This window comes from Lacerta agilis, chromosome 16, assembly GCF_009819535.1.
Source record: "Lacerta agilis isolate rLacAgi1 chromosome 16, rLacAgi1.pri, whole genome shotgun sequence".
In the NCBI taxonomy this organism is placed as follows: Eukaryota; Metazoa; Chordata; class Lepidosauria; order Squamata; family Lacertidae; genus Lacerta; species Lacerta agilis.
Genome location: NC_046327.1, coordinates 670,579 through 688,654, shown reverse-complemented (window position 1 = coordinate 688,654; position 18,076 = coordinate 670,579). Strand labels below are relative to the sequence as shown.

The following is an 18,076-nucleotide window of genomic DNA, read 5'->3' as shown; positions in this document are numbered from 1 at the left end:
TAAGGCCAATGGCAGTGCAGAAATGACTTTCATTTGCATCTTGGCTGGGGAGGGAAGATGAAACCTTTCTCCCTAGTCCACAGGACGAAAAGCACGGCACACACCACTCAGGTTGTTAAACAACATGCTTTCTAATGACATACTTAGGGCTGGCTCTAAATAGCCTCCCTTACTTTGTTTTTAGCTCCATTATTCAGCAGCAAAATACTGAATGCAAGGAAGCACTCAGTTAGTGGTTTAAATATGCACCACTTAGGATGACGTGCCAGCCCGGCATTTTCCAGAGAGGCAACAGCAGCAAAAACAACCCAGAGGCTGATGGCACATTAGAGGAGCATCATGTGCGTCCACGTGGGAGCCTGCGCAAGGGTTCCTATGGCGGGGCTCTCCCCCCTCGCCTGCCGTGGGCCCTGTGGGGTCAGGAGAAACCCCCCCCCCCAGATCGGCCCAGAGGGAGAGAAGTGGCCGTGCATGTCTAGAATGATACACACATACAGGAAAAGCAGTTGTAAACGAGGGTTCAGATTGCCATGAAATACAAAAAGTACAGTTTGTCACAGTTCGGTTAAGGCCTGAATGCATGCAAAATAAGATCAATGGGCGTTCGCAACAACAGACGCTTACTGTATGTTTCCGAGCACCATTCAAAGTGTTGGTGCTGACCTTGAACGGCCTCAGACCAGTAGACCTGAAGGAGCGTCTCCACCCCGGACACCGGGGTCCGTCTCCCGAAGCTCTTCTAGCAGATCCCTCCCTGCGAGAAGCGAGGTTACAGGGAACCAGGCAGAGCGGCCTTCTTGGTGGTGGCACCCGCCCTGTGGAACGCCCTCCCACCAGATGTCAAGGAAATAAACAACTATCTGACTTTTAGAAGACATCTGAAGGCAGCCCTGTTTAGGGAAGTTTTTAATGTTTGATGTTGTATCGTGTTTTTAGTATTATGTTGGGATATTCTCAGTGTGGTTTGGGAAACCCAGCCAGTTGGGCAGGGTAGAAATTATTATTATTATTATTATTATTATTATTATTATTATTATTATTGGCAAAGGCATAATTTACTTTGTTTATTGGCATTGCCCATATTCAAGCCCAAACTAATAGAAATGGTTGAAAGGGATAGGAGCCTGGCTGCTGGGTGGAGCAGGACCTTCCCATCTCCAGGATGAAGGAGGTGCCACAAGCTCATCTTCCCAGCTGTGACTCATGGCCCTATCTCAGCCAGAGGAAATGCATTTAGATCCTTGATGCAGGTGTGCTTGGGAATCTGCGGCCATTTCTTGTGGGTCAGCCCCCCCACCCCCTGCCCCACAGTTGATTTCCCCACTTTTTTCTTTTGCAGGAGTATCTCAACAGCATCTTGCAGCACGCCAAGGACTTCAAAGAGTACCATCGGTCCGTGGCTGGGAAAATCCAGAAGCTGTCCAAAGCCGTGGCCACGTGGCACGCCAACACCGAGCGTGAGCAGAAGAAGGAGACGGAGAGGATTGAGAAAGAGCGAATGCGGCGGCTGATGGTGAGGCCACGGTTGGCTCAAGGAGGCTGTTTCCACAGGTGCTGTAGGGCGGGGCTTCCCAAACGTGGGTCTCTTCCTGTTCCCATCACCCCTGACCTGCTAGCTAAGGATGATGGGAGTTGTAGTCCAAATACTGCCGGAGATCCAAGTTTGGGAAACCCCGCTGCAGAGGGAAGGGGAGGGCAGATGGGGCTCATCCACCTGGGAGACGGAAAACTCTGATCCTAAACCTCCACTGCCTTGTGGGGCATCTTCGGGAGAGAGAAGGCTCAGGAGTAAACCCTACTACCGAAATCCATAGTGGAGTCCCCAAGACATTTGGATAGCGCCTTGTCCGCCTCCTTCCGGCAACTCCTGCAGCCGACGTCGGACCCCCAGACACGCTGCCCCCATCTCACGGTGGGAAAAATCTGGGCGCAAAAGGTAGAGATTTTTCTGCAGAATCTCCAAAAAAAAATTTAAAAAAAAAATCCCCCCCCCCCCAAATCAACACTTGATATACCCAAGGTTCTCCGGACATTTTAGCCAGTTTTCGGAAATTCCGCCTGGGCACCATTTTCGACGGAGGCATCCCGAACTTATGGCAGCCCTACCATTAGACTCCATTTTTTTTAAAGGGTGAACAAAATAGAGGCACTTGTTTGGGGGTGCTTTAACATTTCTGAGGTTTTGACTCAACACCATTTGGGAAGTGGTACGTAGCTAGGATCACTGGTATGGCGCAGTTGGCAAGTAGTTGTCTCCCCAGCCCCGAAATGACCCCTGGAGCTTTGGAAGTGATGGAACTTGCCCCCTGCGCCATTAAGCCCCCCCTGGATCCCGCGCGGAAAGCGCCCCCCCCCCTTTCTTTGGGTCTGCCGTGTCCCTCAATTTGCCTCTCCTTGCGCTGCCAGGCTGAAGACGAGGAAGGCTACCGCAAGCTGATTGACCAGAAGAAGGACCGGCGCCTGGCGTACCTGCTGCAGCAGACGGACGAGTACGTGGCCAACCTGACGAATCTGGTCTGGGAGCACAAGCAAGCGCAGGCGGCCAAGGAAAAGAAGAAGAGGAGGAGGAGAAAGAAGGCAAGTACCCATTTCAGCTGCCACAACAGAGTTTTCTTTTCTTTTTTTGAAATCGTTTTTATTTGATTTTACAAATATGAATTCGTAACATTCCAAATGCATGTCCATATATAGAGATTTCTCTGAATCTCGAGACTCCCCCCCCCATCCCCTCCATGGGTCCTGTTGTTAACATCCACAACTGCATATTATTCCATATTTTATATCAATCCATATTGTCTAGAGCAGAGGTCAGCCAACGTTTTCAGCAGGGGGCCGGTCCACTGTCCCTCAGACCTTGTGGGGGGCCGGACTGTATTCTGAAAAATAATAATGAATGAATTCCTATGCCCCACAAATAACCCAGAGATGCATTTTAAATAAAAGGACACATTCTACTCATGTAAAAACACGCTGATTCCCAGACCGTCCGCGGGCCAGATTGAGAAGGCGAGTGGGCCGGATCCGGCCCCTGGGTCTTAGTTTGCCTACCCATGGTCTAGAGTATAATAATAATAATTTATTATTTATATCCCGCCCATCTGGCTGGGTTTTCCCAGCCACTCTGGGCAGCTTCCAACCGAAACACACTACAGCATCAAACATTAAACTTCCCTATTTGTTACATTACAAATGATCCTGCTAATGTTTCCACCTGCTTACAGTGGTCTCCTAAATAAGTTATATTTCCCCCCATTCTTTTTAAAAGTTTTTGTCCTCTCGGTTCCTGAGTTTTCCATCCAGCTTTGCCATTTCAGCGTATCGTCCCACCAGCTGAACTTGCCCTTCCTCTCTGGCAGGGGCTTCTTTCCATCTCTGGGCTAGTGGCATCCGAGCGGCTGTTGTCCCGTACAGTAAAAAGTCTTAGAAATTAGGTATTGGCACTAACAAGAGTTTTCAATATCTCCCTTCGTCCTTTCCTCCCTCCCTCAGCAGAGGTAAGCAGCCCTCTTTGCGAAAGTGCCTCTCAGATCTTAAAAAAGTCTCAGGCACGTAACGTCTGCCTTGTACAACGAGGAGCGTTTCTTTGTCTAGGTCTATTTACCGAGTGCCCAGCTAAAAGCCTTTTTCTTTCATCATTTTCACCATGGGTGTTTCTGTTACCTATTGCATAGATTTGAGCTTATATCTCGTTGCCGCCCAACCAGACTGAGCCACGGTGTGTGTGTGTGTGTGTGCGTGTGTCTTGAGATGGGGAAAAGATGAATCATGATTTCTCGGTTCCCTTCAGAGCCCATATTATTAAGAGTGATATTTCGCGCTGTTTTTGAACGATCCTTCTTAACAGCATTCAACCTTGAGCCAGGTGACTGCAATGCGTTGAATTTTTGTGTGTGCTTCTGATCTTGGAGAAAAGACATTTAAATGGAAATGAAATATCCGGTGCCCTTCCGTTTATAGTCTCCCTCTTGGTTGGGAGTCTGGCCATGGCTCATTTCACAAGTGTCCTAGTTTTGAGCGTGCCGTTTGAAAGAGCACCCTCTTGTCTGGCCATTTTGGGGTCCTTCTATTTGGGAGAAGGGGGCCCCTTTTGTACCGCAAACCTGGATTTCTCAGCTCCCAGCAGAGGTTTCTGTGTCCTGTATTTGGCATCATTTTGCCCTGTGTCTTCAGGGTCCCTTAGGATTTGCTCAGCTTAGACACAGGCCCCTTGCCTTGCGTAGAAAGGCAAAATAACCTTTTTTAATGTAAAGTTCTGTGTTAACTTGCAGTTCTCACTGTATGTGTGTGTCAGAGAGAGAGGGGGGAATGTTCATCGGTTCCCCATGGGACTCAGTTTTTGTTGTTGCTTGGATTCTGATCTACTGTCCTTACAAACAATAAATTCAAACTGCTTTTCAGTAATGGATTATATAATTACTTGTCGCTAAGCAGAGCGAGAGGAAGTGAAAGTGGGAAAGGAGGAGAAACAAGACCTCCTTCTCTTTGCCTCTTATTTCATACCTGGCAGTTAAGAAGAGCCCGTCTCTTTAAAAACGGCTCTGTTCTCCATTCCTAATGTGAGTCAGAGAGACCTGCTGCTTTAGGGAAAGGGCCACGTACAGACAGAATGCAGTTTGAAGGCTACAGATTGTCACAATCATTCAGTTGGAAGTTTGGGATTTATGAGGCTTCCCTTTTCCCTGAAGCTTTCTGCACTCCCCGTGGAACACTGAAATGCGTATTATTTTAGCCCGTTCTCGCGGAGTGTGATCCTGGTTTTCTTAGCTGAAACGTAACTTCTTGCCGGTGTGCTTTGGTTTCAGAAAGCAGAAGACAGTACCGAAGGCGTGGGATCTGGACTTGGCCCTGATGGGGAGGTAAGGAGTCCAGAAGGCATTTCAATATGTTGCCCCCGGTTCGTGATAAGCAAAAGGCCGCAATTGCTCACCCGATGTGCAAAGGGACTTCAGAGAGAAAAGAACACACGGGAGGGGGCCCTCTTTTACTTAGTATGGTTTGCCCATGAAAACCACGCCAGCCTGACCCATAACAACATTGCAAATAAACCAGGATTTAAAGCTTTTAAACAAGAGCAGTAGGGTGACTTTTACAGGTTATTTATTATTATTTTTATTACTACTACTACTATTATTAATCAATTAAAATTTGTATGCCGCCCTATACCTGCAGGTCTTAGGGCAGTTCACAGGATAAAACCACAATATAAAACACAAAATGCATAATAAAAACAAAAACATGAGCAACCCAATAACCCCCCCCCCCAGCCCCCGCATTTTAAAGGGGCATTGGATGTCAGACAGCCCGAGGCCTGGTTAAAGAGGAACGTTTTCGCCTGGCGTCTGAAGGTGTGCAATGAAGGTACCGGCCGGACCTCCCTGGGGAGAGCAATTTCACAAGTGGAGGGCCACTACGGAAAAGGCCCTGTTCTTGTGTTGCCACTTTACGTACCTCTTGTGGCTTGGATTCCAAGTTGCCCTTTGATCGAATGGAAACTCCTGCTGGCAGAAACAGGCGGGTGGGTGTGATTCTTCTCATGCTGTTCCAAGAGATCTTCCCAAACTTTTATTTGGGGGTTGCTGGGGGGGGGGGGCAAACCACCGTCTCCGTTTCATCTGCAGGGATGCCCTGTGACCAGAGTTCTGTTCTCAGGATCTATTTATGTTTTTAAATCAGCCTTGTCCATAAGCCCACAAAAGTTACTCGCCCGGACATTATTATTTTTAATAAAAAAGCTTGCTTTTGAGGGTTTGCAGAGGAGGAAGGGCAGCGGGTTCTGCCAGCATCCTGCAGCAGTTTTTGGATGGGGGTTCCCTCCTCCATCAGCCCACTGGCTTTCGGTCTTAAGCGAGGAGGAAATTCAGAGCATGGCTTTGCTCGCCTGCCAGCCGGCTCGCTCACCAACGTGCCAGGCTATGCATTTGCCTGTGTGCCATTTAAATTATATCCCTCCAACACCAATGGTCCCATGGAAAATGGCTTGAACATGAAGGATTAGAACATAAATGATGCAGAGGCTGGTGAGGTGCAAGAAGATAAATAGGCACCGCTGAGGCAGGAAGGTAAATGGTGTTTCCATGCGCTGCTCTGTTTAACCAGAAGCAGCTTAGTCATGCTGGCCACGTGACCCAGAAGTTGTACGCCGGCTCCCTTGGCCTATAGAGTGAGATGAGCATCGCAGCCTCAGAGTCGTCCGTGACTGGACCTAATGGTCAGGGGTCCCTTTACCTTTACCTTTTACCTGCTGCGTGAAATATCTCCATAATCTGCCACAGCAACACGTTGATTGTAAACGACTGGTTTCCATGTCCCACTACCGTCTTGCGTAGAACTAGTAAGAAAGAAATTATTTCACACTGCTTTTTTTGGAATTAAGTAGTTTGAAGGGACCCAGGTGGCGCTGTGGGTTAAACCACAGAGTCTAGGGCTTGCCGATCAGAAGGTCGGCGGTCCGAATCCCTGTGACAGGGTGAGCTCCCGTTGTTTGGTCCCAGCTCCTGCCCACGTAGCAGTTCGAAAGCACACACAAAAGTGCAAGTAGATAAATAGGTACCGCTCAGGCGGGAAGGTAAACGGCGTTTCCGTGCGCTGCTCTGGTTCGCCAGAAAGCGGCTTAGTCATGCTGGCCACATGACCCGGAAAAACTGTCTGCGGACAAACGCTGGCTCCCTTGGCCTATAGAGCGAGATGAGCGCCGCAACCCCAGAGTCGGACACGACTGGACCTAATGGTCAGGGGTCCCTTTACCTTTACCTAGTTTGAAGGCGCCCATTATATAGCTGGGGAACATGTTTCATATTAACTTCCGTGTGGTTGGCATTGCTTAAACAAGGCACTCTAGAGTCAGTTGTATGCTGTTTTTGTTTCCTTATGTGAATTTATTTCAGCTTACACCCCCTTAAGTACCCTAGCTAATCAAGCAAACAGACATCAGTGGATTTAAAGTTTGCTGTGTTTTCTGGCATGCAGAAAGATGTGTAGCAAATGGGTTTAATGGAAGACAGTGCCCAACACTTCTAATTGAAGTTTTTAATGAGTGCCCTTGCCGCTAATGAGCTATCTCACTAATGAGCCTGCTGCAGTGCCCTATAAATGACTTCCGGAAGTTTCCATCTGCGTGTCTGTTAGTATCTTTTACTGGAGACGTGACAGTTATTATTATTATTATTATTATTGTTACAGTAAAAGGAGTAGGGGAGGCATAAGGCATGAGATTGCTAATCTAAAACCTCGTATCCGAGTCATTAAGAAAGAATAATACTGACAGTGCAATCGTATAATATCTACTCAGAGGAAGTCCCACTGATCTGTAAGATTTCAGCCTTAAAATCCATCATATTTATAATAATTTTCTTCATAAATAGTAAGAAGGGGGCAGAAATTAAAATGATCCTTTTGGAGAAGCTGATGAATGGCTATGGCTTCACACCACATTTCTTCTAATGTCTTTAATGGTGCTTATATTCATAATCTGCATGTGAATAGCTTGGTTCGATGCTAATTGTCAAGCATATTTGAAGTCAAGTAATAATTTACATTGAGAGTAAACTTTGTAGGTGGTGCTTTTTTTGGTCAAAGAAATCTCTTTCTGTGTTCTTGCTTGCACATCGCATTAAACCATACCTAGTTTCAAACAAACCATGGTTTAATGGGAAAGAGCAGCGTGCTGCGGGGAACACAGCTCAGACACAGTTTTTGTGGCGGTCCTCTCCTCCCAACCGCTGTGCTCCAGACAGCACAGTCTGGTTGTCATGTCTGGACTTGTAGTTTGTTTCCTCCCAGTAAGCCCTGAGCTGCAACCAAGGTTTATTCTGCTCACACGTTGGAAGAAACAAAATGAGCAAGATACTAGCTCAGAGGTCAGCAACCTCAGGCCCATGGGCCAGAAGCGGCTCATGAGGGTAGCTTAATGAGGGCCCATGAGTCGCCCCCCAACCAAACCGCCGGCTTGGCGAGTCCTCGTGCGCTGCACTAAACCGGCACGGGGACTCTCTTCCGCAGCTCTGGAGATCACTTCTGCATGCCCAGATGCTGGAAATCATGTCTGCGCATGTCCATGGCGCGGCGCCGGAAATCACTTCTGCGTAGGCGCGATTTTCCATGTCTGGGCATGTGCAGATGTGATTTCCGGCGCTGCGCTGGTCTGGCCCACGGAGGATCTCCGCGGGAGTGATCCGGCAATGCCTGGCAAGCCTTGCCGACCCCTGTAAACTAGCTTGTTTTATTTGTGCTGTGGCAGAAGTGGACGGAGATCGTTGCCATATTTTTTGAGCGACATGTTCCAGGACACGGTTTGTTCATACTAAACTATACACAGCTTAAAAATCTGATTTACTGTGATGTGACCGGTGCGTGGCTTAGCACTGCAGAACGATGCTGCCTGTTTGCTGTCAACTTCGGTCTCATTGTGACCCAAATTATGGGAGTTGGGTGGAAGAGCCAGGCTTTGGGAAGGGAGAACTGCGCCCAAAGTCCCTTCTAACTACAGTCGCCCCTTGGAAGTTGAACAGAATCCGTTCCGGAAGTCCTTTCAACTTCCAAAACATTCGGAAATGAAAGCGCAGCCAATCAGAAGCCCCATCAGACGTTTGACTTCCAAAAATAGTTTGCAAACCGGAACACTCACTTCCGGGTTTGCGGCATTTGGGAGCCGAAACATCTGAGAACTAAGCTGTTCGAAAACCAAGGTGCGACTGTATAAGACTCTGATGGGACCAGGGCCAGATTTAGATTGGATGAGGCCCTCAGCTTCTGAAGATAATGGGGCCCTTTCTATGTCCAGCTGTCCTTTGTCAACAACAAATTGTCACTTTTTGTGTGTTGAATATATGCTATATGGTAATTTATGGACCTCATAGGTATCTCAAGCCATTTGCCCATGTTGCCATGCAACCAGTCCATGCAGAATGTAGGCACCCTATATATAGAAAGGAGCAAACCAGGGATATTTTAGGGAGCAGGCGAGCAGGCAGGGCTCATTACTTACATCACAGGAGCCTGCACAACACAAAAAACCATTGCTGTATGTAGTTTTATTTTATTTGTTTTTTTATCTTATATTTTTTTTTCACTTTTATTAAGTTTATTTACAACACATAAACATACACTCGTCAAACTCAACATAGAAATAATAATACAAAATCAGAAGATAAACAAACAACAATATAAACCTTAATTATTTACATAAATCTACGCATAACCCAAGTCCAAATTAATACTTACATCACTAACAAATTCAAGTACATAAATACATAAATAAATACATAAATAGACTTCCTGTCTTTCCTGTTGTGTACTCCTTTTCTGCTTGTGAAGATACTTAACATTTTTTTTTCTTTATTTATATCCAAAACCTTCTACATTACCGAATACAGCTTCTTTTTCTCAAACTCATTTTCATTTTCATTTTTTTTCCTCCAGGGTTATTCAAAGGCCGCCACAGACTTTATACCATTTTCAATTCCTTGCAGGTATTTTTTTATATCTCTCCCATTTTTTAACAAACTCCTGTCTATTATTTCCTCTCAGGCTGCTGGTTAACTGAGCCATCTCTACATATTCTTGAAATTTATTTTGCCAATCCTTAATTTTTGGGGCGTTTTCCCCTTTCCAATTTGCTGCGATCAGCATCCGTGCAGCAGCTGTTCCATATAAAAAGATATCTTTTAATCTCTCTGGTATGTCATTCCCAATAATACTTAGGAGAAATGCCTCTGTTTTTTTAGAAAAAGATATTCCTAATAGTTTCTTAAGTTCTTCATATATTGTGTTCCAAAATTCTTTAATCTTTTTACAAGTCCACCACATGTGGTACATGTTACCATTGGCCTCCCCACATCGCCAGCAAATATTTGCGAGATTTTTGTACATCTTTGAGAGCCGTGAGGGAGTCAGGTACCATCTGTATTGCATTTTAAGAATATTTTCTTTAATGCTATAACATGCCGTGAACTTCATTGTTGTTTTCCAGAGTTTTTCCCATTGTTCTAACATTATGGGATGGCCAATGTCTTGGGCCCATCTCACCATAACCTCTTTGACTTCCTCCTCTTTTACCTTCCATTCCAGGAGAATTTGATATATTTTTGATAATGTTTTTGAATTATTATTTATTATTTCTGTCTCAAATTTAGATGGCTTTTCGGCAAAGCCGACTTTTCTATCTTCTCTGAATGTTCCATATATTTGATGATAGTCAAGCCAACTTGTCAGATGTTCTTTTACCTCCTCATATTCTCTTAATTTTATTTGGCCATTTTCTTCCTTTAATAAATCGTTATACTTTAACCAGTTCCCCTTCATATTTTTCTTCTTTAAGGCTTTAGCCTCTTCTGGAGAGATCCATTTGGGCGTTTTAACTTCTAAAAGGCCTTTATATCTTTCCCAAACTTTAAACAACGCGCCTCTTATAATATGTCCTGTAAAGCCTTTATGAATTCTTGCTTTATCATACTGAAGGTACGCGTGCCAACCGAAACGGTTATCATGGCCTTCCAGATCTAAAAGTTCAGTATTTTTAAGTTGGCACCATTCTTTAATCCAAACGAGGCATGCTGCCTCGTAATATAATTTGAAGTCGGGAAGCCCAAACCCCCCTCTGTTTTTATGGTCTATTAACAGAGTGTGTTTAATCCTTGGTCTATTTCCTGACCATATGAATTTAGATACCTCTTTCTGCCAGGCCTCAATGTAACTCATTTTCCCTATGATAGGGATAGATTGGAATAGGAACAATAGCTTAGGTAAGATGCTCATCTTTACCACGGAGATACGTCCCCAGAATGATAATTTCAATTTACTCCACCTCTCCAAGTCCTTTTTAATATCTGTCCAGGTTTTTACATAATTATCCTCATATAGATTTATGTTTTTGGTAGATATCCAGATTCCCAAATATTTTATCTTTTGACATACCTTGAGTTTTGTCAGTTTTTCTAATTCTTCTTTTTCTACTAATGGCAGATTTTTTGCCATCAGCTTGGTCTTGCTAATATTTAATTTAAATCCCGCAACCTTTCCAAATGCTGTTATTAATTCCAATATTTTTATTAAACTTTCTCTGGGATTTTCAGACATTATAATCAAATCATCAGCAAATGCTCTTAATTTGTAGGTATTTTTCCCTAATGTTATTCCCTTGATGGTCTTTTCTTCTCTTATCTTCCTGTTTAATATTTCCAGGACTAGAATAAAGATAAGCGGCGACAGAGGGCAGCCCTGCCTGGTTCCTTTACCAATTTCGCATTCTTCCGAGATATTTCCGTTGACTATGATTTTTGCCATCTGTTTGGTATAGATAGCTTTAATTCCATTGCTAATTACTTCCCCAAACTTCATTCTTCTTAGTAAGGCTGTCATAAATTTCCATGAAACATTATCAAACGCTTTCTCCGCATCGACCGCCATTAATACTGATGGTTTATCAATTTGTAAATCCAGATATTCCAATATATTAATTATACTCCTAATGTTGTTTTGCATAAGGCGGCCGGGGAGAAAGCCTGTCTGGTCTTTATGTATTATTATTTGAAGTATTTTTTCCATTCTTTTAGCCAAGATATAAGCGTAAAGCTTATAATCATTATTAAGCAACGAGATGGGTCTGTAATTAGCAATTGCCAACTGATCCGTTCCTTGCTTTGGAATCAAAGTTATAAAACTTTCTTTCCACGATTCTGGCAGAATGCCTGTCTCCAAAATATTATTCATTACTTTTTTCAAAGGGTCCGACAGTATGTCCTCCATTTTTTTATAATAAATTGCCGGAAGACCATCAGGTCCCGGCGATTTTCCTACCTTGGCGTTCTTAATAGCCTGTTGTATCTCAAATGCTGTGATTGGCTCATTTAGCATTTTGTTTTGTTCTGCCGTAATTTCTGGGAGGTTGCCTTGTTCCAGATATTCCTGTACTTCATTTAGTGTTTCATCTCCCTCTCTATAAAGATTTCTATAAAAATTGACAAAATTCTTCCCAATTTCTTTCGGATCAGTTATTATCTTATCCTCTATTTTAATTCTATTAATTACTCTGTCGCTTTGTTGTTTTTTTAATTTCCATGCCAATAGTCTTCCCGGTTTATTTGCAAATTCGAAATTCTTCTGTTTTCCCAGTTTTATTTTCCACTCAATTTCTTCATTTATGATCATAGCAAACTGGGATTGCAGCAGTTTTATGTTTCTCTTAATATCCCCGCTTTCTGGTTTTTTATAAAGTTCCTTTTCATTTTTAAGAATCTCATTCAAGATTTCTTGTTTTCTTTTTTCCTTTTGTTTCTTTCGTATTGCATTCTCCTTTATAAAAAAAACCTCTAAGGACCGCCTTACCTGCATCCCACACCACTTTTATGTCTGTTCCTTTGTCTAAATTAAATTTCCAGAATTCCTCCAGTGCTTTTTTAGCTTTGGTTAATATATTTTCGTCATTCAACAGAGTCTCGTTTAGTTTCTACCTCCTCGGTCCATTTTCCTTTCCTTGTAACCATAGGTAAACTGGATTATGATCCGATATTGTTTTTGCCTGTATTTCAACCTTATTTATTTTTAGTGTAAGATCTTTGGGTATCCAGATCGCATCTATCCTTCCTGCAGAATTATTAGGATCGGAGAAGTGAGTGTACTCTCTTTCCAGAGGATGGCGTGCTCTCCAAGCGTCGTTTAAACTAAGAATATCAACCATTCTAAAGGAGGGGGATGGTAACTTAGGTTGTTTGTTTCCAATATTCTTCCTTGTTCTATCTAGCTCCGGAGTGGTCACCCCATTAAAGTCTCCCAGAAGAATAATCTTTTCTCCTACATAATCAATTAGTTTTTTTTCTAAGGATTCGTAAAATTTCTTCCTATTTGCATTTGGTGCATAAATTCCCACCACCTTCAGTTTTTCCCCCTTCACATTTATCTCTATTATCACTACTCTTCCTTCAGAGTCTTTATCTATCAATTTTGGCTCCAAGTACGGTTTGGCATATATTACGACACCTCTTTTTTTAACTTTATCTGAAGAGACGAATTCTTCCCCCAGTTTTCTATTTATCAGGATCCTTATATGATTTTGCGTGACGTGCGTTTCCTGCAAGCATATTAGATCTAATTTTTGTTTTGTTAGTATATGTTCTACTCTATTTCTTTTGCCTTTGTCGTTTAGCCCGTTCACATTCCATGTTAAGATCTTTAGATTCATCACAATTTTTATTAATTATTCACTCACTGTATTTGTTTGGGTAAATTCAGAGAAGATTAATTCAATGATGACTTAAGTACACAATTAAAAATAACACCTTATTACAGACATTTATTTCACAAAAAAAATTATTTACTTAAGATATCTCAGCTTGACTGTTGCTCCTCTTCAGTTTCCTTTGGCATTTCCGTCTCCTCCACTCCTCCACCCGTATATTTTGAGCCTCCTAGTTCTTTTCTATAAGTCCTCCAGAACCTATCCGCATCTGGCCATGTTGTAAATCTCCTTCTCTTTCCTTTGAAAAAGAATGAGATGCCTTCTGGGAATTCCCAGCGGTGTGAAATTGATTTTTCCTGTAGAACCTCCACTAATGGTTTGTAACTGTCCCTTTTTCTGAGCAGTCTAGTCGGGATTATTTTATGTATGATGATTTCACTATCATCTATCTTGAGCTTATTTTTACTACTAGTCTGCAATATTCTGTCTCTCATGTCCATTGTTGCAAAGGTTACCAAGCAATCCCCCGGCCATTTGTTTTGTCTAGCGACTCTTGATCTTACTCTGAATATTCCCTCTATACTTTGTACCATTTCTTTTTTTTCAATTTGCAGCCAGTTTGCCAAAGCCGAGTTTACTCTCTCCTCCAATTTTTCCCCTGGCTCTTCAGGGATAGCTCTGAACCTCAAAGTTTTTTCTCTTCTATGCATTTCTATCATGGCTACCGCATCGAGCACCGCCTCGTGCGTAGCCTTCATGTCCATAAGCTCTTTTTTTGTCTTTTCTATTTCTCTTTTTTGTTCTTTATTATCTGTTTGAGATTTCCTCAATGCTTCCTCTAAGTTTATCGATTTACCCTTTAACTCTTGCACAGTCTTTGTCAGTTCCATATTTTTAACCATTAGTTCATTCATCTTTCCTGTCAGTTCCATCACACTCTTTACATTGTCGTCTAGTTTGGTTCCCATCTTATCCAGCTTTTGATCATTAGCTTTCGCAATATCATTCATTTCTTTTTTCATTTCTGATATATCCTTTTTTAGACCCAAGAGTAACTCCTTCATTTCCATATTTACTTCACTCTCCAATACTGAGTTTCTTCTATTTTGGGTTGGATTAGCCGATCCAACTGTGTTAGCAGATTTTTTGTTTACATTTGACATTCTATTACCCCCCTTAAATCCGCTCTTGTCACTTATTTTCGTATTAGCCCAGCTCAGGTCAGTTTAATACCTTAAGAAAAAAGGAAAAAAAGAAAAAGGAAAATAAAGAAAAAAAGAGAGAGGAGAAGAGAGAAAAAAAAGCGCTAGAAGAAGAAGAAGAAGAAAAAGAAGAAGAGGAAAAGAGAAGATAGGGAAAAGAAAAAAAAGGGAAAAAAAGAGGGGGAGAAATGGGGAGGTAGGAGCGCTAAGAAAAAAAGGGGGAGAGATGAGTAGAGCTACAGAAAAGGAAAAAATAGAAAATAGAAAGAGAATAACTAAATAAGAAAGGATTAAAATAGCATAGAATAAGAATAAAAAAACAAAATATATATAAAAAAAGAAAGGGCAAGGAGAAGAGGAAAAAGAAAAAAAAAGAAAGAAAGAAGAAAGGGGAAAAAAGAAGGGGGGGAAGGAAAAGGGTAAAGAAAAAAGAAAAGAGAGAGAGAGAGAAAGGGATAGAGAGAGCGGAAAAGAAGAAAAAAGAATAAAAAGAAAAAATAGAGGAGAAGGGGATAACAGTATTATATATTATTATTCACTACAGCATAACCAGGTTTTATAACATCGAATCAGCTTCTCACTAATTTCAACACTGTTCCTGAAGGAGAAACTCCAAAGTCAAATTCTCTATCAAGAGTCTGAGGTCACGTTATCTACAACCTATCTACAACTTATAAATTTTTCATAAACCTTGAGTAGCTTGAGATGATAGGTAAATGAATATACACACACATAAAATAAAGTAGATTTCCAATTAGTTACAGTTACAGTTCCAGGGAAGTCCACTAGATAACCCCTATCACATTGCTATATTCTTTCCACCTCTTCTTAATAGCAGTGTAGCATCCCAATTAGTTACAGTTCCAAGGAGGTCCACTAGGTGTCTCTATAGCGTTTCTATGATCTTCCCATCTCTTCTTTGCAAAATACTTCACTTCCTTTACCCCCTACGCTTAAATTGGATGATTCAGCAGCTTTTCTTAAAGTGTTCGCAGGTTGGATAATCTGCTGTCTTTAATGTCCTTTACTGTTTTTTAATCAGCTTGCCATGAATGGTGTAAATATTGATGACCCAATGTGTCTTCCCTTCGGTTCCAGACGTTTCTCGTAACATAAGGGGGCTCAAGGTCCGTATCTAAATCAAACTATTTTCATGGCTTGGGAGTGGCAGGACGGAGTATTGCTCTTACCCTCTTACCATCACTCCTCCAGCTCTTTTTCCTTTTTAAAGTACCGTCAATAAAAATTCACCACACTTTAGAGTTTAGCAAACAAGCTCTTCTCTCACGGGATACTAAGAGCTGGATAATAGGTCCACGGAAATAACCAAGCAATAACGAAAGCTGTCCTTTTCGATTTAAATCCTCCCTTCTCTGCAGGCGCGAGAGGCAATGGGAGCTTGATAGATAGTATCTCAGCTTCCTCCTTGCAAGGCAGTAAAGGTTACAGTCTTTTTCGATACTTTGTATGTGCTCAGCCAGATCCAGAGATTGTTTATGCCTTCTTCCAGACCCCGTTTCTACCAGGCTGTTAAGTTCTAAACACAACAGGGAAGACCCCCTCTCTGGCTTGTCTTCACACCGGACTGTGAGCAAGACCTTGGTACACTTAATTTCAAAGTTATTATTATTAGCCTTCCAGATTCTTTCGTTTTTTCGTTCTGGGCTTTAATCTAGGCTAATGGTCTTGCCACGTCCCATCCAAACAGTGGAAATTCAGCCGCTTAGGTGCCTCAGATTCGGGCTTTCTCACCTGGGGGAGGGATCGCCGTTTAATGGCGCCCAGGAGCTCCTCTTTCCCAGTCCTCGACTCGGCTTCAGATGCTCCTTTCTCGCGCCGCGGCAACTCCTTGCAGGTCCAGGACACCCTCCTGAGCCTTCTTGGGGGCCGTGAAGCCCTACAGCCCCCGTTTCACCCCGTTGGTGAGTGCGCGTTTGCGGAGCGGGCAAGACGCGCGTCTGAGAGCAGCCTCGCGGTAAACCGGAAGTCTAATACCTATTTGTTTTTTTATCTTATATTTTGGAAATGTACATCCAGATTTTTTAGGGGGCCCCAAGAGAGAGCTAGAGCTTGTTTAGCTTATACATAAATCCAGCACTGGATGGGAGCACCTAGTTGGCGTGGATTTCTGCGCAAGTGACCGCCACGTAGTTTGCAAAGAGAGAAGCTTCCTTCCACACGTCAAACTTGACATTTGTCAAGTATACTTGAAAAATTATGTTGAAAAGTTAAATCTCCTATTATAATGAACAAGTTCCGTTACAACTATTGGATATTAAAATAGTTAGACAACAAAGGGGAACTGTAAATAAACGAGAAATTGGAATAATAGTGTGTTAGAAGAAAGAAAGAGGAGAAACAGAAAGAAATTATAGCTGAGTTGACTGGAAGTCATGCACAGGGTGGGGTGTGGGGTGTTGGAAGGTGGTGGGTAGAGTGTGATGAAGATAAGGAAAGTATGATGGAGTGTTTGGTTTTTAAGATGTTGAAAAATGTCTGTAGGTTGTGTATGTTTTGTCGGAAATATGTGTATGTATTATAATTTGAAACATTAAAATAAAGCATTTTTATTAAAAACAACAACAACTTGACATTTGTCCTTCAATTCCAGCCCATTGATGAGAGCAGTCAGATGAGTGATCTGCCAGTCAAGGTAACTCACACTGAAACAGGCAAAGTTCTCCTTGGACCAGAGGCTCCTAAAGCAAGTCAGTTGGATGCTTGGTTAGAAATGAACCCTGGGTAAGTAATGCTGCGTACCCCACCCACCCATCTTGCCTTGCCTTTAATTGTACCGCATTGCACTGCACTGCATAACCTTGATTGATTTCGTGCTGCCTTTCTGGGCAAAACTTTCCCCGAAGTGGCTTGCAGATCTGTATTCTGTTTGTTTCCAAAGCTTCCTGATATGCACATTTATTATTTACTCCTCTGCCTGTTTCTTCCCCTCAGGTATGAAGTTGCACCCAGGTCAGACAGCGAAGAAAGCGGTTCTGAGTTCGAGGAAGATGTAAGTGACTGCTTCATCTTGATACATGTATTTATCCAAAATATTATTGAATGTCATTTCCAGTCTAGGGACAAGAAAGTAAGATTAAGCACAGAGGAAGCTCACTCTGACCATTAAAATAATTATTGCTATAACGCTGCCAGATAAATAAGGAGAAAGTAGCCTCCTTAGGATAAATTTCAGTGTTTTTTAGACCCTCCTCTCGCGGCTTGCACTGTTAACTGGTAATGAGCTATTTGTGTGGCTTTACTTGTCTAAACAAGAAGCTACAATATGATGGGAGGAAAACGGCAATGTTATAATCCAATTAATTTAACAGAGAAGATAGATTAGATGATATACATCTTTAAGCAATGAAGGAATGCAGATTTCGTTTTCATTTCCAGTGACTGTGAATCTCTATAAACAGTGGGCTTTGTTTTTCATGAAATTGCTCTCCAAGAAAGCAGATACAGGTTGTTAGTCCTTAACATAGTTAGTATCCTGTCTGCTTGCATCAGCGTTATCTGCATACAAGTCAACTTAAAATTCTCTGGAAAGTGTTATCTTTTTAATCAGCCCCTCATTAAAATACAGGAATGCACCAGAGAGTAGGGAGAGAGAAATCTGAAATGCAGCTGTTGGTATATTTTGCCACTTTAGCAATCAAGCAGGGATTCAGTAATATGCAAAATTGTGTTTAAAAGCATTGTA

At 42.5% G+C, this 18,076-nt stretch overlaps 1 protein-coding gene across 2 annotated transcripts in view; it reads left to right on the top strand.

The window, feature by feature from the left end:
* The window catches only part of SMARCA2 (SWI/SNF related, matrix associated, actin dependent regulator of chromatin, subfamily a, member 2), a 117,408-nt gene that overhangs the window by 36,735 nt on the left and 62,597 nt on the right, over window positions 1-18,076 (top strand). For both annotated transcript variants that reach the window (XM_033174070.1, XM_033174069.1), the window contains 5 exons: window positions 1,340-1,513; window positions 2,407-2,577; window positions 4,803-4,856; window positions 16,985-17,115; window positions 17,326-17,383. In XM_033174070.1, coding sequence (XP_033029961.1) covers window positions 1,340-1,513; window positions 2,407-2,577; window positions 4,803-4,856; window positions 16,985-17,115; window positions 17,326-17,383 — 588 coding nt within the window. The remainder of the gene's footprint in view (window positions 1-1,339; window positions 1,514-2,406; window positions 2,578-4,802; window positions 4,857-16,984; window positions 17,116-17,325; window positions 17,384-18,076) is intronic.